At 43.3% G+C, this 23,404-nt stretch overlaps 1 protein-coding gene across 11 annotated transcripts in view; it reads right to left on the bottom strand.

Annotated features, from left to right (window-relative positions):
* rapgef2b (Rap guanine nucleotide exchange factor 2b) overlaps nucleotides 1–23,404 on the bottom strand; it is a 101,314-nt gene that overhangs the window by 19,032 nt on the left and 58,878 nt on the right. For 6 of the 11 annotated variants that reach the window (XM_047586023.1, XM_047586019.1, XM_047586020.1 and 3 more), the window contains 2 exons: nucleotides 18,651–18,668; nucleotides 3,797–3,928 (listed from right to left, as the gene is read on the bottom strand). The exons of 1 other annotated variant lie outside the window; for it this stretch is intronic. In XM_047586023.1, the coding sequence (XP_047441979.1) occupies nucleotides 3,797–3,928; nucleotides 18,651–18,668 (150 nt within the window). Of the gene's footprint in view, nucleotides 1–3,796; nucleotides 3,929–10,920; nucleotides 11,604–18,650; nucleotides 18,669–23,404 lie in introns of those variants that run through there. 4 more of the 11 variants (XM_047586028.1, XM_047586030.1, XM_047586022.1 and 1 more) reach the window with 2 other exon arrangements.

Raw genomic sequence — 23,404 nt, 5'->3', positions numbered from 1 at the left:
CAGTGAAACACAATGCCGAAATAATTTTACAGTACAAACATCAGCTGTAAGAGATTGACCCATTTGGTGAAATGAATAAGACACATTAAGTACAGTACAAGAAAGACAGGCATAAACACTGCATACCAAACAGGCTGCCATGCATAGTAACAAGCTAATTAACTCCCAACTTTCCTCTCTTCTCTCCCCCTCAGCAAACTCCACAGCCTGCCTCGCAGCAAGATCCTGTTCTTTGAAAGCACAAGATGAAATATGCGTGGAGCCGGGAAAAATGAGCTCAGATGAGAAGCGAACGTAATGCAATTACTTGCGCATGAACAGTACTAACGCAGTTCCTCTGCTATCACCAGAGAAAATGTTTCTATTGATGACAGAGGGGCCACGAATGGCCCGAACAACCCAAACCTCTCACAGAACAAACCAAAGCAGTTGGGAAAAAGGACCATGACACATCAGCTCTGCTACCTCCACACGACAACCCCTCTTACCCCAATATGATGCCAAACCTCCTTAAAAGAAAGAGAATAAAAGGTTGCCTTTGCAAACTGCCCGCAAAATCCCAGAGCCAGACGCATCTTCACCTCCCAGACTGTCAGTCTGCTCTTAATTTTTTAATGCTCAGAGTACCCGTGCCCACTCTCTCACAGCAACCTATGTCCTTTCTCCTCATACGCCATGTGCAAAGGGTTCATTAATGATTCACTGTCTGAGAGGCCATTTGGGCGTCGCTGTGCACACCCTGGTGGGCGGGGTCGGGGTGGGGTCTGTAAAGATGATGGGCGTCTGACAGCGCACAGTCACAAAATTCTATATTTTGTCCCAAACCAGAAGGAATTAAAGGATGCGAGGATGTTAGAACGGAGGCACTTCTTGCATAAATTTAAATAGCATTTTCTCAGCTTTAAAACCACACACATTTACATATTCATTGTCTTTTCTCCTCCAGATGGACAGAGGGCACGCTAAACAGGTTCACCGCACTTCAGACAACATATTACACAACATCATCAACACAACAGCTTGAGAACCGAGAGGATGGATACTCGTCATAGAAACCGCAGCGCGTTACCCAGATGCTTTGTGTTTATGCACGGGCCTGTTTTTGTGTCACGCTTGTATCAAAAATCCATAAATGCAGCACGCATTAAGAGGCAGCGGACGAGGCAGGTGCTGTTAATATTTCATCAGGGCTATTCTTGGATCAATGCTTTCAAAGTCCTTCTGGAGGACCGGTTTCATGATTTATTCAGACACAAACAGAGCACCATGTTGGCAGTGACGTGAGGATGATGAGGGGCTCCGGTCATAGACGGGGATGCGGAGATTAGAGCAGCAGAGCTGCACAGCGGTTCCACTGCTCAGTCCTCCCATCAATAATGTGAACCCCAGCCTGCCGAGCACCAGCAAAACGATGAACAAATGTCATGCAGGCTGAAATTAAGATTTAATATCGCCAGACTTCTTTGTACCACAAATTCAGCGAGTTTTCTGAGATGCCAAGAGCCGAGGCGCCTCTGATCCATTCATTCAAAACATCCCTGATGAGGACGGCCAACACAGCTCGTTAGAATCTACTACACCACATTATTAGCCTGCAGGGTGAAACGTTAGCTAATTAAACAGTAATGCTGCGTAAAACGAAGAGTCTGAGGGGTCATCCTGAGCACCCCAGCTAAGTAAGATATTCAGCCTTAATTATAATTTAAAGTGCTTGAGTTATCTGAAAGTTGGGGAGGGAGGATTGTGATCAGAAGCAGAAGGAAAAAAAAACAGCCAGTTGTTCCTCATTAAAAGTTGGAATTAGCAGCAAGAAAGCAGCAATAATACATTTCAGAAAATAGACAGTGTCCCAAATCAAGACAAAAAAGACCCAGCGTGACTGCAGATAAATCTTTGTCTTGGGAAGCAAACTAGAACTGAGTTGAGCTGTAGCTGCAACCAATTATTTTCACTGTTTTCAATAACATGAGACCGTCTGGTTATGAAAATATCCCACGAGCCTAAATACTCAAATGGCTTCAGTGAAAACCCAGCAATACTGGAAGAAAAGGAGCAAATCTGAGACATTTTAACCACTTTCACTAGAAAAAAAAATGAGAAAACAGAAGCACGTACACACAGCAAGTCTGTAGGTGAGAGGAATAGAGAGCGAGGCACAGACAAAAAAAAAAGGCAAGGAAATACAGGATTCAGAGACCGAGAGTAGTGATGTATCGGGAGATAACAGAGCCTGAAGAAAACGCTGCAGTCTGTGTGATTCAGGGAAATCAAGTGGCTGCCACAGAGCTGCTAGCAGATGGCACTAAGACCAGGATCACAGACTGGGGACAGTAGAGCCTGTTCAACCTGCCCCAGTCAGCCACAGCATGGACGCACACATCTCCACCACAGAGCACATGCCCATACACGCATACTGTCTGGCGAGCCATTATAAATCTGTAGTCCAACAGCCCGAACTAATGCCCCTGCTCACACAAACACAAGCTAAACAAGACTAAGTGGTCGTGATTGAGCACTGGTCCAAACAGACACACACACGTATGGGAAAAAAAAAAAAAAAAAAGACACACACACACACACAGCAGGTGACAGCGTTAGCAGCCAATGCGGTGGCTGTGCTACGTTAAGAGGATTACTCGCAGGCTTTGCAACACGTCCACAGTCACCACATTCTATGTGCTCCATTGAAATGAATTGTTTTAGGAGTTCAACCGGTCCGATGCTATTTCTCCATTATCTGTTTAACATCACACAACTAGTTCTGTGAGGTCTTCTTAAATAATAGCTGAGCTTGGAATTGCTCACGGTGTCGCACGTCAGAGCTCACTGGGGGTTCTGGACTCGTGCTTTGAGGTGATGAGCAGCCAAGCTGGAGTCAGGATGTAGGCTGGACCACCTGCAGCAGGCTCATCTCCCACTGAACACCAGCAGCCTCCCATTAGTGGCTCACATCCTTTTACAGAACAGCCTTTAAATTCTCCTGAATAAATGCAAATGTGCTTTTTAACGAGACTAAGGTGAATCATTTAACCACAGTTACCATTCAACACATTCATCAAACATGAGCTAAAAACATTCCCCTTACACCATTAACTTTTAGCACTATGACCAATGGAATAATGCTCATCAGCGGATACTCAATTATTACTTGGTTAATTGTATGTTTTCATCATTTGTACAGTGAGGTAATTGTGAATCTAGAAGAAAGCAAGCTTAGCAGAAACACAACTGACGCTTTGCAATGTCACCCATAGGATTCCTAAAGTTTTGAACCTGAGCGTGGCCATCTCTGTTCTTTGTCTTGGCCTGACTTCTCCTAAAGCACCACTAATTCAAGCATGGGCAAAGGGACGGGGTGGTTTTGCTGTAAAGTTGGACATTTTAACACAGGTCTATGAGGACTGACTTTCTCTTGAAGCCAGACTCTTAAGGCCATTTGAGGAACTGCAGTTTTCTGCTTTGTCATATATTTGCTTGAAAAAGACTTAAAAAGTGGAAAACAGCTAATTTAGTTCTGGTCAAAGGAAAATAAAATATGCACCACTAAAACTCAATAACTAACATGTCTCATCATGTTTGTTTAATCAATGAAAAGAATAAAACCAACCGGTCTTTCTTTTAAGTATCTGTAGTTCAGTGGAGGTCTTCTCAACAAACTCCTAACAAGAGAGGCAATTTCACAAGAAGCTCTTCGTAAAAAAGAATATATCACACCTACTTAAATATCCAGTGGGAGTCCAAGGTGTGGATCCAGAGCCAAGGGAAGGAGGGAGGGGAGGGGGGGTGGGGGGCTTACCTGGTAAATGTCTGACAGGCTGCTGCTTCCAGAGTCGCTGGTGATACTACATCCTGAGTGGCTGGAGGAGACGTGGGTCACCTGTGGGTGTAAGCCGTCGGCCAGGTGAAGTCTGCTGAAGTCTGCGGGGAGCTGCACATACACATACACACAACATACACACAGATGGTCAGTATCAGCCAGCCCAGCAGCCACCACTGCCCATTCACACACACATACTCCTGCGGGACACACACTGGAATTTAAAGACTAAACTTCTAAAACGGACGTCCTCTTTCCCTCTGTTTAGGTCACACTGACTTTTTATTTATTTACTTGTTTGTTATTTGATATCCAAAGTTGTCCCATTTAATTTGAACTGGAGAGCACTGATGTTTACCAGTATTTATATATGGATAAATGGGATTTGTCTCTGGCTTCATTCCACAGCAGTAATTACAAAATGTTAACGAAGCAAAAAAAAAAATAAAAAAATAGTCACACTATGAGAGCTCAACTTTACACATAATTTAATATTAAATAAAGCAGGGGAATAGTAGAAAAAGGGAAGCGTTAATTAAATGATGTGACTTTCACAGAATCTGTGAAGAACATTTGGGGGTGGGGGGGTCGGCCCTCGCTCAGTGAACCACTTTCAGAGACAAGCCAAACCTGCTATTAGGTGAAGCTGACAACATTTAAGTGACATTATACTACCATGACAAAATGAAATGTTTCATACGCTGCTACATGACTGCACGAAAATAAAGCAGCAAAGAAACTAGTAGCAGTGCATACATCAAGGAAACACCCTAATTAAGCTACGCAACAAAACTAAATGAATACCAGGCGTAACACGGGGAAGTCCTCTGAGTAACTCATACTGTGTAAAGAATGCCCTGCTCTAATTAGATGCAATGTAAATGAGAGATGACCCCGAAATGTAAAATACATCAGAAACTGGAGGTTTTAGAAAGAATAAAATAAAAAGCAGGACAGCAGTTTGAAGTCTTTTACTTGAGCACTGAATGTGCTGTACTGTTTGTGATTGTGCAGTAGTATCGGCAACTAACTGTTAACTATTTTTTCTCCATTTTATATCATTTTAAATGAAATAACGTGATGTTTTTGGAATGTTGACTGATTTGCTTGACATTTTTCCCTCATTTTGTAATTAATTAATGAATTATTGATTTACTGTTAATCAATAATCTTTATTTGCAGCCTCTTATAGCACTGTGTGATGCATTAAAGCTTTCACAGTTACAAAGGATCCAAATTATCCATATTACACACCATCTCAAGCCCTTCGTTTAAATCCGTTGGCTCTTCAAATGCATATATTATTCTACAATACCATATACGGTGCATTCAAATTAAAGCCATGATATGTAATGAGACTTCCAGAGTGTTGAATTATGAATTTAATCAAACAGCGTAAACTGGTTTATGGTGTCTGTGGATGTGAATATTTGATGGCTAGATGTTTTATTTACTCATATATTTGATTCTCAGCAGGGAGGCCGTTTGCTGTGGACCACTTTCAACTCCTCCTTCTGGTTTTTGCGGAGCATCAATATTAAAAAACCCAAATGTCAGAGGGGGGGTCGGTTTAACTGGTGTGCTGCGGTTGTTACTCCAAACATAGGCAAAGCTAAACCTCTTGGGACTGAATTTTCCGAGACACTGCAACTTTAAATTAAAAATCTTGTTTACGATCAAGATTTAATGTATCTTGAATTTGTCCTCTAGATAGTAAAAACCGTTCCCCTAGCTTTAGTAAGGGCTTGATTATGATTTGTAAGAGAAAAAAATATATACTTTCCTTTAATAAATTTGGTTTAAAGGGTGATATTAGACCCATTGTTCAGTCGTTACACTGTGTCTTTTCTCTTTAAGCTATAAAATGAAGTAGTAGCCTGGGTATCAACACTATCCACGTAAAAATAAAACCTGGTTGTAAATAACATCCACTCCTCAGTCTGAATAGAGGCAACACTGTGAAGTCTTGTTTCAATGTGGAATAGATTGAAGAAATGCATCTTCGGAAGTTCATTTGCAAGTAAATGGATTTGAGGCTTGATCTACTCTAAGGAAACGTCCATAGCCACCATTTCTAAAGCACTCATCTGCACTACGGTTTAATTAGGGAGTTTTTGGAGATGTGACTGAAAGCGTTACTGCCAGACTTATCACATTAGACTTCTAAACATTCATGGGACTGAAGAGCCTGAAGGTGTTGTGGCACTGAACTGATTCTGCAGAAGGCGTGGCAAGTTATTTGGAGACCTCGCTGAGCTGTTTGTGTGGGGGAAAAACTTGAATATGAGAAATATATCAATTCACAGCGCCCCTTTATGTGTCAGAGACAAGAGACTGAAAGCCAGACAGTGCAGCTCCTGTGTCACTGAGGTGTGATGTGATTACACCGTGTCAAAGATTGCCATCACGTTTAATTATCTGGCTGGCTGCACTAACCAAAATGGTCGACCGGAGGGCCCAGTCAGTCACTAACCCTCCTCAGGCTGCTATTTCTCATCACCTCGTCTGGTTGACTTCACTGTTAGCGCCTCCAGCTGAACGTTATTATTACTGCCTGGACAATATTGTGTGATGAATCTCTTTTTGTCTCTAGGGACGAAGCCTCCTCACATTTCCATCTGATGACTTTTATGGAGCACTTCATCATTCTTGGTAACACAAACCTCCAAATTGGCGTTACACTGGAGCCGACAAGAACTGCTTATATTGGTGATTAGATTTGTTGCTGTGGCTTTGAGGCATCAACTTTGCAGTTATCCAAGGAAATTTGGTATGCGCCCAGAGATTAGCAGCAAACTACTGGATGCTAAGAAAAGCTTACATCACAGTGTCGCTCTTACATGCTCCATCAGGAATGAAACAACAGGAAGAGACTGGCAGCCATGTGTAGCGCTGATAGGTGTCTGAGAAAGCCTGTGGGCAACTAAATCAACTTTGTGCTAATAAGCAACAGATATAGCTGACTGACATAGTGCGCAAATGGAGAGTTTCCAAAAATGCAAGGAAACACCGTCCACGACCAAACTCTCCACGCTGATGACGAGCCTCGAGAATCCTGCGAACCCAGATGGAGCGGCAGGGTCCTCAGCGGCATTTTCCTTTCAAAGAAACAGCAAGGACTGCAAGAAGAGCTGGCTCTGGCCAAACACTAGCAGTGTTTTTATGATCTGCTTGTTTCACTCAAAAACATTTGTGGTCGGAAATATACAAGGGGGTTAACTAGGCAATCATGGCCTAGAACAGCCGCTCTTCTAGGAAAGCGATGGCAAACGAGTTTTATCACTATCCTACATATAGCATTATTGTTTCTTTTATGTTGATCCCAATTGTGTTGTTGCAGTGCTGTAAACACCAATGAAAGAAATAAAACTGGTTTTGTTCTTTTTTTGGGTTTAATAATAGTATGAGAAATACTGAACATCAACCAGGCTTATTCTTTAAAACCGGAGAAGCAACACTACTGTCATGTAGCAAATAAAGCATGAATCAAATTGATTAATGAGTTGTTTAAATATCTGTACCGTTAGTTTTTTTCTTGCACATTCAATAAGTGTGAGTGCAGGGAGGGTGAATTAATTGAATACTCTCATTATTGAGAGTACAAGACCGATCATGTGGAGCTCATCGATGTGGCTTTCCCACCAGGCACTTGAGTGGAACACATGTCAATAATGATAATATCCCCATCGGTTTCCACAACCTACCAGCAAGATCCCACCCCCTCCAAAAGAAAACCCCCGACATACACAAACCCCTCCCCCTTTAAACAGGCTGAGATAAAGAGTAAAGAGGGGGGATAAAGGGAGAGGATAATAAACACTTAATCCTTTCTCTCCACTCATTTGGGTCACCCGTCTGTCAGTCAATAAGCCTGGGTCCATTCAGTCTATAGGCGTGCGGCCCATTGACCTCTTCTGCCCAGTGGCATGCGAGAGAGTGGGCCAAGATGGATGCCAGCACAACAATAATGACATGGGCTCATTAAGCTTCCAGACAGTGGCATGACGACACAGCAGTGCATGGTTGTTAACCAGAACCGTCGATGTGCAAAGTCAATACTAAACAGACTGCAATCATTTAAATAGGTTGATCACATATGCAAAACCCAAGACGTGGCACTGTGATCATTCTCCTACCTTATATAGGCCTCCCAGTGCTCCGAATTCACTGCTGTCTGGCAAACAAATAAAGTGAGCTCTGCAGAACCACGAGCCGAAAATACGTACAATCAGCTGTCACAGGAGGATTAAGCACTGCTCTAATGCTCGAGCCACAACACTCACTTCTGCCTACATGTGAGCAGATGTGGCGCTCCTTAAATTACACTGCAGACCTAATGACCTAGATTGCTGGGTGGAAGCCCTGGGAGGAGCGGTGGCTGGCTCTAAATCTCTTTACCGCCATTGTGCGCTGGGGTTGAATCTGTGCTACTACACTATATGTCCCCACCTGAGGGTGACCTTGCTCCCTTAACAGAAAAAAGTTGCACACTGAGCTTGGAAATTTGACTGGAAATTGCAAAAAAAAAAATTTCTTATGATTTCAGGCAGCTGAAAGTACTTGAAGCTGCTCCTTCGAACATATCGCCTGTTGTTGCAAACTTGTTGTAAAATGGAGAAGCGCCAACGTTGGAAGGCTAAGAGGCAGCAGGCACTGAGAGGCAGAGATTCCCCTGACCATGATGGCAGCTTCTCATTTTCCTGAGCCTCACAGATCAAGAGATTAAAATCCCTTCGGCAGGGTGTCCGATTAAATGGGCCTGATATGCTCTCTGTGCTTTCCTTTCCCCAGTTACAGCTCCACCAGTCACTGCCACAGAAGCCAGCAGTTAGACAGGAAGAGACGATTACCTTACAATGAGACAATCTGTCACACTGCTACAATACATGTTTTAAAAAAAGTTTTTTGTTTGCACAGTTTTCCTGCGACTACATATTTTTATTTCAGGTGAATGAAGGAATATGTGTCAAGTCCCTAGCTGCCATTTTTATCTTTATTATCCCAGCAAAGCAAAGTTGAGCAAAGTTGGGCACAGCTCTTTAATATGGGGGCTTCAACTCAATAAAAATTTCAAAGATAAAGATTCATGGCTGAGCTATCACCAAGCAATAAAGTAATAAAGCATCATAAAATCTAGATAAATCAACACGAACTGAGCCATGATGGCGTGAGGTCGGCGTGTGTCTTGTTTCAGTAAAGATAAACTGCAACGATCAGAACGGTGTCCAGAGATAATAAATCAGGGAATTACACTTGTGCCAGCCAATAGGTGACGAGCCTACTACAGTGATGTCATTACTGTAATAAGATCCGCTGGCTGCTATTGACTCGGCCCGTGGTGGGTTTCCTGCTGGGATGAATGAATATTTACACAAGCCTCCATTTGTATGCTAAAAACGTGAGAAAGGAACTCAAATGAAGGGGTGGGGAGGCAAGACTGAGGAATAACAGACGGGCCGAAGCAGCCTTAAGCCTTAAGAAGCTGACTTAAAATCACAGTTAGGGTCAGAAATGCACAATATGGAGCAAGCTTTCATTTCAGTCCATCTATCCTGACACGTGTTCTGCTTTTCCCCATTGACAAAGTTTTAAGGACTCTATGCGTATGACTCATTTTGCACTGTTTAGCCGTATTGAACATGTATTCAATACCATAATAAAATATACAAGGGAAGTTCATGGTTGGCCATGTATGCATGTTAGAACCCTATGGGCTGTGTTACTGTAGGCAAGACATGCAGATTTGTCTAGCACCTCCAAAGAATGAGGCAATACAAAGAGCTTCATAAATAATATAAATGGCTTTAAATGAACAGATATATAGCCTCACCCATGGGCCATTGACTTAAATAGCAGCATGCACAGTTACATAGTGAATCTCATGCTGCATCTGATACAAACGGCTTCTTATGAAGATCCTACGTGGCCTACAGGCCTCCCCGAGGGAAGCAGCACACGCTGTGAGGATGGAGGCTCAGATATGTCACCAAAAATGACACAGCTATGACTATTATAGTTGTATTAAGGTGATTTTTCGTTAGGAGCGCGCGCTCAGCGACCCGGGAACCCGTCCATCAGCGTGATTTACAGGCCTGCTTTTAGCTTGTGTGTGTGGCCACGGTGTGTGAGTGATGCCAGCCTCGCTGACAGCCGATCAATCCGTTTACTGTTCAAGTGCAGATCAGCTGGAGGCCTTTTGAGTGTCTGCTGGAGCTGCTGCCGGCTGCTTCCAGCACCACGGACAGCGCCACCAGCAAGAGGCCGGTGGCTCACACTTTCTCTGGTGATGGAAAATAAGCTGAAGATACCAAAAAAAAAAAAAGACTACATATAGACCTATTCTGGTAAATAGTCGATTTATCCGTTTTAAAATAACTCCTCTTGCACCAGTTACTGTAACGCGACCTGGACTGTAACAGCTGCTGGAGACTAAAAGGTGGGATAACTGAATTTAGGGGAGCTTCATCTCCGCGAACATGACATCACCTCCCAGAAAACTGCACAGATTTATTGCTCGTACTGCCCCCGCCCTCCCTCCGATGCAAATGACATCTAGTTAATTTCACGGGACCTACAATCGAGTATTGTCATCTCAGCGCGTCGTAAAACGTAATGAGGGCATAGACGCGGGTCATTAAACGCATACTGGACACATCTGCACCGCTGTGCGCGCGATTAAAGGAGAACTGCTGTTGTGCATCTAAAGGCCTAGACAAGTGCCAGGTGTCCTCGGGTTATTATTTGCTTGATATTGAGCTATTACTTTGAAGAAAAAAATAACGCGCTGCAGGCTCATGAGATCAATAGTCTCCTTAATATTCACGCGTTTGTCTGCGCGCGTCAGTGACAGCGAGCACATGGCGGCCGCTTCTAGTACAACACACTGACACACATCGGAGGGCAATAATCAGCCCGTCCGGCTTTCTCTGCGTCCTTGGTCTGCCCTGCTCTCATTCATCTTGCGCAGGCTCGATGGAAATCCGATGCACATCCATTACACGGCCGGTAATCATATCTAGGAGGTCATAAATGAGGGAGAGAGAGGGAGGGAGGGGGGGGGAGAAAGATGGAGAGAAAACGCTGCATGTCGATAGGCTACTTACCGGGGTTTTATCTTGCTGGCTCGGGACTCCATTGCTGTCTGATGCTGCTAATGGTTTCATAATGAAAAAATGTGCACCGGGCTAAAATCTAGCATCCCGGACCTGCTCTATGCTACAGCACAGACCCCCATCTTCGCCCCCTCGGCCGCCTGCCCTCTCCCCTCCCTCGGCTGCACCGTCTCTCTGAGAAGGAGGCGGCGGCTCGGCAGGTTTTGGGAGTATCCGCTGCTACTTGGCCGGATTAGACTCTCCAAACCAGCAGCCACCTTCTGCGCGTATTCCAGCCGCCCCGCTGCTCCCCACAGAAATAGCTTTTAAAAAAAAAAAAAGAAAAAAAAAAAAAACAGTGTGGAGACGGAAGAACGGGAGAAAAAAATAGATCCTTTTATCCGGGCGAAGAGCAGCCAGCGTCTTCTCGCTGCGTACTTGACTATCACATCTCCAGTCGGAGAGCACCGCCGATAAGAAAGCCGAAAACAGGAAAAAAAAAAAAGATGAGAAAAATGGCTGACAACACTTTCACTCACGTTTGCTCCCTCCGCCTTCTCTCTCTCTCTCTCTTTCACCTCCCTCTCCAGAAAGTAAAGCAACGCGCACGGAAACAGACGCACGCCCAAACGCCTTTATGCACCATTAGATTATTTGAAGACCGAGACGCCTGCAGCCTTCGCCGAGGTGCTACGCGTTAAAGCCAGCGGTTTGTTTGGAACGGGGGGAGGGGGAGGGGGGGGATGTGTGTCAGGGGTGGAGGAGGGGAGGGTGGCGATGGGGGTGAAGGGGAAGAGGAAGAGGGGGTAAGGACCTCCTCCCTGGCTGTCAGTGATGCTGCGAGAGCATCCGCTATGGCTGTGCCCCTCTGGAAGGTTTACGACCCCCCAGCGTAGATAAGGAGGTGGAAAGGGAAGAGGAGTGCATGAGAAAATATAAGAGAGGTGGAAAGAGCAAGAGCTGAAACACAGCTGAGATATACTAGAGGGAAGAAATATCCAAAGAAAGACAGATAGATGGATGATAGAAGGTTGAAGGGATGGAAGGAGGAGATGAGCACAGTGCGAGTAATGCCATTATCACGCTCACTTCAGCACAAGACAGGCTGGAGCTGGTTGGCATGGTAACGGAAGGATGGAGAGCCATTTCCTGGGCGGGGAGACAGCAGCACTTCCTCTTGAGAGAGTGAAGCTAAAGGCCGATGTGAAGAGAGAACGGGAGGAAAGCGTTCTGGAGGCTGGCAGCGGTGATGTCACGCCCGTCACTGTCACTCAGCTGGAATAGCCATGGCAACTGGGTGAGAACGAGCCCCCCTGCAATCCACTCACACAGCCAGCCAGCCAGCCAGCCAGCCAGCCAGCCAGCCAGCCCACTCTCACACACCCCTCCAGGGCCTTCAGTTGCTGTGGCGACGGAGGCAGCGAGACGAAATGGAAAAGGAGGGAGGGGAGGAGAGAGCGCATAAAAGAGATGGAAAAAAAAAAAAGTGGCAATAGACTCTGCCACTTCACCTTCTCTCATCTGTACTACAATGAGCAGCGGCGTCACCAACGGAGCTTTGGATAACAAACAACAGGATTACACATCTCCGTGAGGAGAAGAGGCAACAACGCGTGTGTGTGTGTGTTATATATGTGTGCGTGTGTGTTCAGGTGGGAGGGCCATGCCTCTGGAGACTCTGGATATTGGATCCACAGAAGGTCCCATATATGACTGTGTCCTGACAGACAGCGATATGAGGACGGCACAATGAGAAAAAAGAAAAAAAAAAAACACACCACGGGGAACAATGGAGGTTTAAAGGCCAGCAGACAATAAAGAACAGACCTGCTGCAAGTCCACATCACAAAATAACCAGTAATTCAGCACACAAATGAAATATATTACCGGCTAAAGCGGTCACGGTTTATCTGCCTTACTACCAGCTGAAGTAGAGCATCACCAAAACAACAAAACACAAAACAACAACCCTCACACAGCAGACATGACAATCATTTCTTTCACTTATTGTTTTTGTTGTCGTGCCATTTTGTTGAATTGTTGACGGTGTCAGTCACCTTCTCTGCTTTGTTCCATCATCACTGTTATTTTCCTGTCATTTCAACACTTTTGGTAAAAGAGATGGAACAGTCGATTCCCCTTTAAGTACAATTTAAACACACACATGTGCAAACTATGAGCCCCTAAAACACAATTCAGTCTGTCAACAGGAAACAAATATTTAGACGATTTTATTTAGCATTTTCCCTTTACAAGTTTGTTGAGAATATCAAAAGTGCACTGGTTCAAGATATATTGTTTCTATAGATACATTTAAAGTTTAAAATTACAAAGTTATAATTTTTAGTATTGAATTTTTAGTATCTTACATAATTCATTTAATAATTCATTAAATAACTGATAAACTGATAATTAAAATGGCACTTCATTCATTAACATTATTTATGAACTGGGAGCTTTATACTTGATGATCAGGAATAATTGTAGAAAAATGTGTAAAAAAAAAAATCATGCAAACAGATCATGATATTGTCTGATAATGATGAATGCACGTTTAAAAATAAAAACTAATCCACTAAAACTGTTATTTGCCATGTTTTTTTCTCTCGTGTGTGCAGACAGCTGAGCCTCTGAATAAAGAGTCTGGCTGTATTTCCTCAGACAATGCTTAGAAAGCAATGTACTACGAGCTGGTATTGGAGCTGCTCCAGTCAAAGCAAAGGGGAGGTGAGTGGGAGGCAATGAGGGGGGAGGAGGAGGAGGGGGAAGAGGGGGAGGGAAGCTGGAGACCCGGTATGACATCACCTCTCCTGCCCCCAGCCATGATGTAATGTATCACAACAACAAAAAAGCTCAGGTGCTTTGCTGTGCAGCCCGGTCATTAATGTCTTCAACAATCACCGTAGGGGGAAAGGGCCGGGGCATCATTACATCACCGCGGCAACCGAGTTGCGTCTGGGGAATATTAGACATCTTAGCCCAACCCCCCTCGTTTAAAGCTTTCTAGGAACCAACAGGGCAATTAATCTTTTTTTTTTTTTTACTGACTAATCACAAGCTAAATGTTAAAGGAAAGAGGCAGGTGAGCATCGATCTTAGAGGGCTGTGACAGTGACGTGAAAAACGCCACTTGAGAGTAACATTAATGCACTCCAGTTCAATTGCCGTGTGCGCGCTAAAGGCGTGAGGTGGGGGGCGATTCATCTGCCATTTGTAAACAGTCTGTGAACCCGGTGTGGCTGCTACTCTTCCACTCATTTATAGGGTCGGCCATGTGATGGTGTTTTGCTTGCTGATGCGTAACATTAGAGCCATAAAAACCTCATTACACTGCAGGATGACACCCCCGAGCACAAACACATGACACGCACACACACAGCCAAGTGTGTCGAGGGTGATAACAGAGCAAGAGATCATTATACGGCAGCGTCTTCAAATGCCATTCATGTAAGTCAGCATACGGCACTCACGCTTAAAGCATTTAGGTAGCAGCAGAACAAGATACGCCCTACATAGAAATCATAATATGCAAGATTTAAAAAAAATAAAATAAAATAACCAGGTATGTTTCCATTTATATCTCAATGCAACCACACTAACACCAGAAAACAAAAGCAAAAGCTTTGTCATATTTGACCTGCACGCCTGAAGATCAGTTCCTGAGCCAGCGTTTCATTTCCTCACCTGATATTCTGTGTTTTTCACTGGCGAATGTGCCGCCTATTAGCCTGAGAGCGGACGTGGGGTTAGGCTAACACACAACTTAAAGACTACATTCTTCTAATATATGTTTCGACAGACAGGGGAAAAATTCTGCAAAAATTCATTCCATAATTATATAACAAAAACTGATAGAATGAATTCATGGTGATGATTTTTAACTTCACAAATTTCAGAAATAAGATATCCTGTTTTGTTGCCCCTGGGTATGTACTTAGTTTTACTCTGCTTGGTTATAGGCCCATCTGCAGCACATGCAACTCAATCAACATGTGCACACTACATTCAGCTGTGGATATGGAATTTTTGCTTTCGAACATTAGATGACACGATAGCTGTACATCAGGTGATGAACTTGTCCCACTCACTGACACAGAGCAGCCTTTACTTGATCAAACTCAAACACACTTGTTTTATTTATTGGTCCGTGTCTAAAAGGTCAGTGAAGATTCCTTTTAAGTCAAAGAAGGTTTAGAGATAGCGACAGAGCATTAATCCTTGACATTGGTCCCGTTACGACGACTGTAAATACTATTGTTAGAGCGAGAACGATGATCTAATAAAGACACTCCATTTTCATAGCTGCTGCAGCTCAGGGGATTATTTCATTTTTCAAGCTGTTGTCACCTGCACGCTGCTCCTGAAAATAATTTAGCAGAAACGCAGGCAGCCAGGCACATCTAAAAGATTACACCTGTAGGTTCACGGGGGCAAAACATCTGTCGTGCCCCTGCACCTGCCACAGGGTGCATTAATCAGAGCGGTGAATGGAAAGAGATGCTTTCAGAGAATGAGCAGCGACGTTGAACAGTAACTACAAGTTTCCGGATGAAGTTACACACTAACTGTGGAAGGGTATGAACTGGAAGTCTTTAACTGCACAATGAGCAGTGGGGAGGACGTGGAATGAGACAGTCAGCTACGGGATAAGTGATTCATCTCTGTTTGTTGCCCAATAAAGGCAAAGGAAATGTTTAACCATACAGTAGTAGGTCAAAAATATATGTGGAAGAATTTAAGTCCATTCATTTTGATTAAATCCTAAAAGACTACAAAGCCAAACTAGACGAGAGGTTCATATAGGTCATATGGTTGCCTTGGTAACCCTGTATAATTCCCACACTAAGAGCAGAACACAAATGTGTTGCTTGTTTATGGACGGAGCTAGCCTACACTAGCAAACAAACAAATGATCTACTTTTAGATCACAGTTGTACCGTATGGGTGACCAAGAACTAGGTGTTCTTTATTTGAACATAAAATACCACCTTCACCACATCACATGTCTACATCATGTCAATCTAAATCTGTTGTTCCCACACATCATCCACCTCAGGTTGAGATTAAATCCCCTTGGTACCTGCCTAAGTTTTGCTTTTTTGCGTATTATAACTACAACTCGCTCACATTGCTGTTTGTTCTGTCAGTGTGTATGCTACTTTACTTTACCATACTATCACTCAAAGGTTTGTTAATAAGCGTTGCACAAGGCACAGCTGAGGCCAGTGGGAAAGTTTTCAAAATGTCTCAAAAAGAGAATGAGAGACTGACCCGATGAGGCAGCGTGATGAAAAGTTAAAGACATCATTGCAGTTATTAGATTGCAACAATATTTGCAACAATTTGAAATAGTTGAGTCTAGACCAAACATTGTGATCAAGAGAGCAATGACCTCAGCAGTAGTTTTGGTTTTATGTCCCAAAGACACCAAAGGACACCAAAAAAAAAAAATCATATTTTAACAGAAAACAAGCTAAAGGGTGAGAATCTAAAGTTTTAGATGATTTGCGCCAGAACTTTCCACAGCATCAAGAATACAACAACAACATGGGCACATTTTTTCCCATTCATTTCTGTCACAATCTGTTGATAAGTGAGAAGACTACAGACTGGAGAGTGAATATTTCCTTGATGAGACACATGGTTATTATGTCAGGATTTAAAAGTGGTTTTATGGTTCATTCGCAGGAACGTGTCTCAAGTCAGATAGAAATTGATTCCTCCGTGAGCAATAATGGTCAATGTGAAATTTTATGTGCTAATTGATAATATCTTTTATAGCTTAACACTGTAAAACTTCATGCAAGCAGACATTACCTTCAGTGAGTTCTATTCATCCGTACTGACTGAGTGCAGCTGACATTTAAATGGAACTATATCATGTGAAGGTTTAATAAAAGTGCCTTTTTGTGCTTTTTCTATATTTCCAGCGGTGCAAAAACCACTAACCACTTCATCATGTTCTCCTAACTGTCTTCTCAGTATCTGAAAACGTATAGAGGACTGTTCACCCAACATTAAAACAAGCGAGTTCAACAAATTTTATAAGCCTTTTTTTAACTGGACTAAATTTCCCTGGCATCAGATCTACACCAAACAGATCTACCAATTCTGCCTTCTACTGTTTAGAGAGATTTGATCAAATTTAAGTGCCACAAACAAAGAAATAAAAAGGAGGGTGCAGCGTTATCCTCGCCACACATGCTCATTACCATGGAAATAAATGTCACCTGTCACGCCTTTTGAAAATACCCAACTTTCAAAAAGGTCCCTGAATGTCAAAACTGACATGAAAAGCGCGTCAAATGTCAGCAAGCATGTTCTGAAATGAGCCACGGACGATGAGCGTTCTCTGCACTTAATACTAGGCGCCATTTCAGATGGTGTTATGGAGCGTGAACTCTCCCCAAAAATAACTGCTCTATTTCCATCAAAGCCTCACGTTTGATATTAGGCTATTAATAACTACCAAGACACTGATTTAGCTTTTGTCGTCCAAGCTGGAAAGAGATGTGGTTCACGAAAACAATGGAGACTTTAGCTGCAGCTGCAAATTCAAATCAGGTACGTTAAAAACAAAGGGATCATGATGTCTTTCAGCAACAACCACGTTTGAAAGCCAGGTCACTATCACCTTCATTGATTTACGAATAATGTAAAGGCCTTGGAGCTGAAAGAGTGTGTTGATTATTTAATTAGCTGATCAGTGGAGAATAAAGTGGGAGCTAGTTTAAAGATTCAGTCGTTGTTTAGCTTAACAGAGAACTGAAAACTCAAAGCAACACAATTTAAACAGTTCACTGGTAATGAAAAGACATATTAGAGAAACCCTCCGAATAATTACAAACCCCAAACAGCCACACATGAAGGAATGCACCATGTAAGAGAAAGTGTACAATGAAGCGTTTCTGCTTTCACCGCAGCGGTTCCTGCACAATGTCTATTCAAAAAGCGAGCCTTTTGTATCTCCGCACAGCTGAAGCAGAGCAGGTTGTCACAAAGGACAGCTCTAAAAATAGGAGCTTGGCTTTTCTGTGGCCCGAGAGTGGCAGGTTTGTTCTCTCTGCATTCATCAGCAGGTCTGACTGCTCACCGCTCTGAGCTCTGATCTCTTCAACCTCTTCTGCCTGGACACAACGGGATGAAACACGGCGATAGGATGCATGGTGACGGTAAATTCTATGATTGTAAGCTTTGCGAGCGCATTTCAGTGCAAATGTCAGATAGCGTACATGGGATGAAACGCTTTACAGCGCCAGTGCTAAATCATCTAGTCGTCAGCGGTGAGGCCCACCACACCCACACAGCTGGGATAATAATAACCTGAAGAGCCTAAAGACACTCGATACCATTATCAAGCACATCAGCAGAGATATCGTGCACTTCAATCAGCTAAACTGTTGCCATTACCTCAGTTTACAGGCCTATAAGCTACACCACAGCGATGTTTATCACTTCTCTGTCATCGCCAGGTTCAGTCTCAACCAACCACGCTTGTTTCAGATCGGAAACAGGATTATACGGATGGAAGCAGAAGAATTCAATTCAGGTAATAGAATTGGGAGTGTGGTGCAGGCTTCGCTCTTCTTCTTCCTTATCACCCTCCACGCCAGCACATTTATTAAGGGAGTCTAGTAGTAGCTACGGATATGACAAACTGGGAAAAGATACAAAGCACGAACACAGAAAGCAGAGGACACACTAACACGTAGCACACACAACAGTGTTAATAGATACGGTACCTGAGGTTTATTGCATTCCTGGAAGCCAGGTTAAGGAGAGAGCCGTGGAAAGAAGCAGAGGAGATGAAAGTTATCAAACATGCCACTTGCCAGTCGAAGGATGTGAAAAATTGCAGGTGAAAGCTTCACTGAAATGTTAAAATGAACATGAATTGTGCACGGCGCTGAGAAGAACATGACAGAGAATGAATTTAGCTGCAATGTGACTCTCTCTTTAAATCTTGTTCGAAAATATTTTCAACTATAATGAACCCTGAAGCTTGTTTTCCACCCAGTGAGAACAGAAAAGTGTATCTGGTGCATGACAGTTTATTCCTGTAAGACGTATTTCTATTAAAACAAGGAGACAGTTCAACTGCTTTCAAAGTTTATTTGAACAAAAGATTATATCAACCTTTTGGCAAAGTTGTTTTCTTTGTTCGGAGGCAGATGTATTCATTTTCAAGGTGAAGACTCAACTTTCTCTTAGCCAAGGACAGGTACACTTGGATTATTATGCTGCCTGTGCTGCACACACTCCCCTCCATTCAGGCATGCCTCCAGATTACTGAGCAGAACACTTCAACTTCTGAACCTCCTCATTAACAACACAAAGCCATTCTAAGCACCGTAACAGTCTAATTAAAAGGTGTTATGTGTTTTTAAAAAAAATAATAAAAATGACCACATCTGTTCTAAATTAACTTGAGACACATGAGACAGTGGTGGAGAAAGCTCAGAGCCTCTATCTCCTTCTAGCACTTACAAACTGTTTTCAAATGAAATGCCGGACATCAGACTCTGTGGATTTCATTTGAGCAAACAACCCGTCCTTTGTCCCTCACATTTTATTCTGCTTGAATTGGCAAATTAAACTCTATTCCTTTTGAGAATCTCTGAGCTGTATATGTAACAATGTGCTTGGGGCCTATGAGTTCATACTTGTGGTCAGAGAACATCAATTTCAAAGGAAACTTAATTAATCTAAAGGGACGTGTGTGATATAAACTCGCATCCAGCACACCAGCAGCATTTCATGGGTACGATAAGCTAGACTCAAAGAAAAAAAAACACATCCATTCACCTTCTATCTCAGAGTTAGAGGAGTTTGACACCGTGCTTGTATTTGTTCGCTGAACATGAAGCTACATCTGATTAGCTGGATTAGATGAGATTAGCATAAAGACGGGAAACGAGGCGAACAGGTAGCCTTGTACCAAAAATCCACATACTACCTTTTCTAAGACCCGGAGGGATTAAACAAACAACAATGTAATAATTAATGAGCTTTAGAGGAGCTGGTAGGTGGATTTGTTACCTTTGGACAGAGCTCGCTGTTTCTCCTGTTTCTAGGGTTTATGCTAAACTAGGCTAACTGGCTGCTGGGCCCGGTTTCATAAGTAAGGGAGACCATGGGCCATTGTAACACGCACAATTCCTCAAATCAGACATAAGCTTGAGCTGATAATATTTACTCAGCACAGACTCAGCAGGATTCTCTCGTTCCCTGGTGGAAAAGACAAACATCACATGATCTCTTCTCTTTTTTAAACCTAAAAAGTGATTTTGAGAAAAACACATTTCATGGTGTCTAGGATTGTCAATTGAAACTTACATCCGTTTCATCTCTAGATTATTGTTAAACCTGACATCATTTGGAACAATGGAATTTTTTAAAAATCACTCATATATCAATATAAAAAGAAAAACTGACATCCTCATCTGCAATAACTGCCCTCCTCCGTATCTTAAGGCAATTAAAAAGAAGTCAGTGAGCAATGTCACTGTCAAGGACACTCCGACATAGAGCATGACGGCTGATGGACATAGTGGCTGTTAGGGATTAAACCTGCGACCTTCTGATTACAGGGCGGCCTCACTGACCACGAGGCCGTCCTGTGCGGAGGAAAAAGGTAAAAGGGGTATTGATTGCCTGACTCCTGCTGCTCACATAATTATAGAACATCTGTTTGGGGCCTTGTATGTCCTGCTGGCCACTGAGTAAACCCAGAAGAGGAATATTACTCATCTGCTGAGTTTAGGGTGTCTAAAAGAGGCAGAGGAGGAGTGTGTGAAAAATTTAAAATAGATAAAAATCAGCTGTGCGGCATCCGGTGGACACGAGGCCTCAACGGCAGCCATGTCGACATATCATTTCAGAGCAAGTGACAGGCAGAAAGAAGACCTGCAGGAAGACCTTAAGTGAGTGGCTGAGTGAGAGACCAGAGGAAAAACCTGTGTGTGTGTGTGTGTGTGTGTGTGTGTGTGTGTGTGTGTGTGTGTGTGTGTGTGTGTGTGTCAGGTCGACAAGCACAAGTGTGGAGGGACAGCACGTGCGAGACGAAGTGCAAAATAAAGAGCGACCAAAATGGAGATTATGATGAGGCTTTGCAAAGGGAGAATATATAAAGATCAAGTGTGTGTGTGTGTGTGTGTGTGTGTGTGTGTGTGCGCCTGTGGTCTGAACAAGGCACACAAGTGTCAGCTCACTGCTCTGAGCACAGAAGAGGCATGTGTTGAATCCTAAACACTGCCCTCGTTCACTGCCCTGATTTATCTACGTTAACAGAAAAGCGTTTATATATCTCCATCTCCTTATTAAATCACAGTTTTGTCAGCTTTGTTTCTAATAAGAAAGAAATACAAATTGAACCTCAAACCACAGCTGTGTTCGTCATGATTTCAGAGGGCGCATTCCTCATACCAAGCTATGAGAACAAGACCATTATACAAGGAGATAAACTGGGTGAGTTACGTCATCTTACAGTAAAGCTTCAAATGTGACCCAACAAAGAGGCAAATGTAGGTGTGGTTAGTGACAATAAATCAGAGAAGTGCAGGGGCCAAAATTGTCGTCTTTCACCTCACGAATATTGCAAAGGTCAGTCCATATCTCTTCCTGGAAGAAGCTGAAACACAACTGCACTAACACACAAGAAGCCTGCATTATTATACTGATTTAAGAGCCACGTATGGATAAGCCTTTAAACTTTAATCACTGCCCACATCTCTATTAGGTTAGCAATGTGAATAAACATCATGTAAACATTCCTGATCACCCAAGTTTCATAGCTGGCGTTTAGCATGGGAATGTAATCTTCCTGAGATAAATCCAAGAAAACTCTGCAAGAAATGCAGCCAAAAAAATGGCTAAAGTAGCGGATGAGATCGATGGCTGGAATACCAGTAGCTCAATGACTGTGGATAAAAGGTAGAGAAGAAGAAGAGAAAGACAAAATGACAACTCACTCATACATCCAATAAAGCCCTCATGGCCTATAAACATTACCACAACATCAATGCTGTTTGTTAGTTCTGCAACCTCTGAAAGAACCATTAAAATAAAGGTATATTAAAGACTTGGCAGCTGATTTAAACCTTCATTAGCTAATGGAGAGGAATATATATGCTATACTACATTAATGCCACCTGTGTCCAACTGCTAGAAATAGTCAAAACTGGTCAAAAATAAAGTCATTCAAATGCATGAGTCCTGTTCTGAGTCTGGATTTAAGTACTGGAGATACATCATGTCTGAACACTGAGAGCTAAATAATCTTCACTTCATAAGGATAGTACGTCTGATTGTGATTGTAGATTTTAGACTCCCAGTGGGAGATCTAGCACTGGGTTAGCATTGCTTTTATCTTCTGGCTATTAAGCTGGCACTCTCTCTAGAGCTCCTCACAATGACTGGGCACGTTCAGCGTGTCGCTCAGGGGAAAGAGAAGCTCACACAGATGTTTTCAGACACTCTGTGACCTCCGAGTTACAGAATAATCTCTCATTAACAACGAAGGCCGCCGCTGCTCCTGCAAGGCATTATCTATTTCAGGACTTAATGAAGCACCAAGGATGGTGGCTGGTATTGGGACATGACATCTTATCATGGTTGATGATGGATGAGGTGAGGAGCTTAGTTTTAAATGAGGGCTTTTCCTGTTAGTATGTATTCATATGTTGCCCAACTGAAGGTTCAACCTGTGCTTTTTGGTTTGAGATACAGCCAAAACAAAACTAACTTCACAAAGCAACCAAAATCATCTCCGCCCCAAATAAATTCCTCACGCTGGAACAATTCTGAAGCCCTCAAATCGTCACTGACCATGTTTCCTGGTACCTGGCCTAAAGCTGGCCCTCTCAGCGGTGACTAAGCTGAATAAAAGAACTTGCCTGCTGCAGAGATTTCCTTCCTTCAATCCCAAGTTTCTCCTCCGTGCATTTCCCCTCTCCAGAATAAGCCTCGGGGAGGGTGGGAGAAAAATCTGAGTGTCGTCTGGCATTCAAAATGCTGGAGATTAGCTTGCTATGTCAGCTTAGCACGCGCCCAGATTCAGCTTCTCGTGTCACTCCGTTCCCCTCCACCCCTCCCTCTGTCAGCAGCACTCTTGTTAAGTTTGCTCCTTTCCCTACTGTACTTCTAAGTGCACTCGAGCAGAGCCCATCTGGGACTGCTGGTTGCCATGGCGCCTGCTCCATCCTTCCCACAGGAGCGGTGCCGGAGGAGGAGAGCCGAGTGTGTGACGGGAGATGTCGGGCCATGAGAAAGTTCAGTGCATTCTTTCGGATCAAAAACATAGCGTGCCTATATTTGTGGAACATTTAGGGTGGGGCCTGACGGAGGCGGGAGGGAGATGACGTTTGCTGCATTCCCCCCCCCCCTTTTTTTTTCTTAGCCTGGTTATTTCACAGTGTTCCAAGACAAACCGGGTACACTGACAGAACACCCAAGGGAGCGCCAGGAATGAGGGGAATGCGGTGAAATTGTGCAGAAC

The sequence above is a fragment of the Mugil cephalus genome, chromosome 5 (genome assembly GCF_022458985.1).
Source record: "Mugil cephalus isolate CIBA_MC_2020 chromosome 5, CIBA_Mcephalus_1.1, whole genome shotgun sequence".
Taxonomy (NCBI): domain Eukaryota; kingdom Metazoa; phylum Chordata; class Actinopteri; order Mugiliformes; family Mugilidae; genus Mugil; species Mugil cephalus.
The sequence above is the reverse complement of the archived record's forward strand: the minus strand, read 5'-3'. Positions and strand labels throughout refer to the sequence as shown.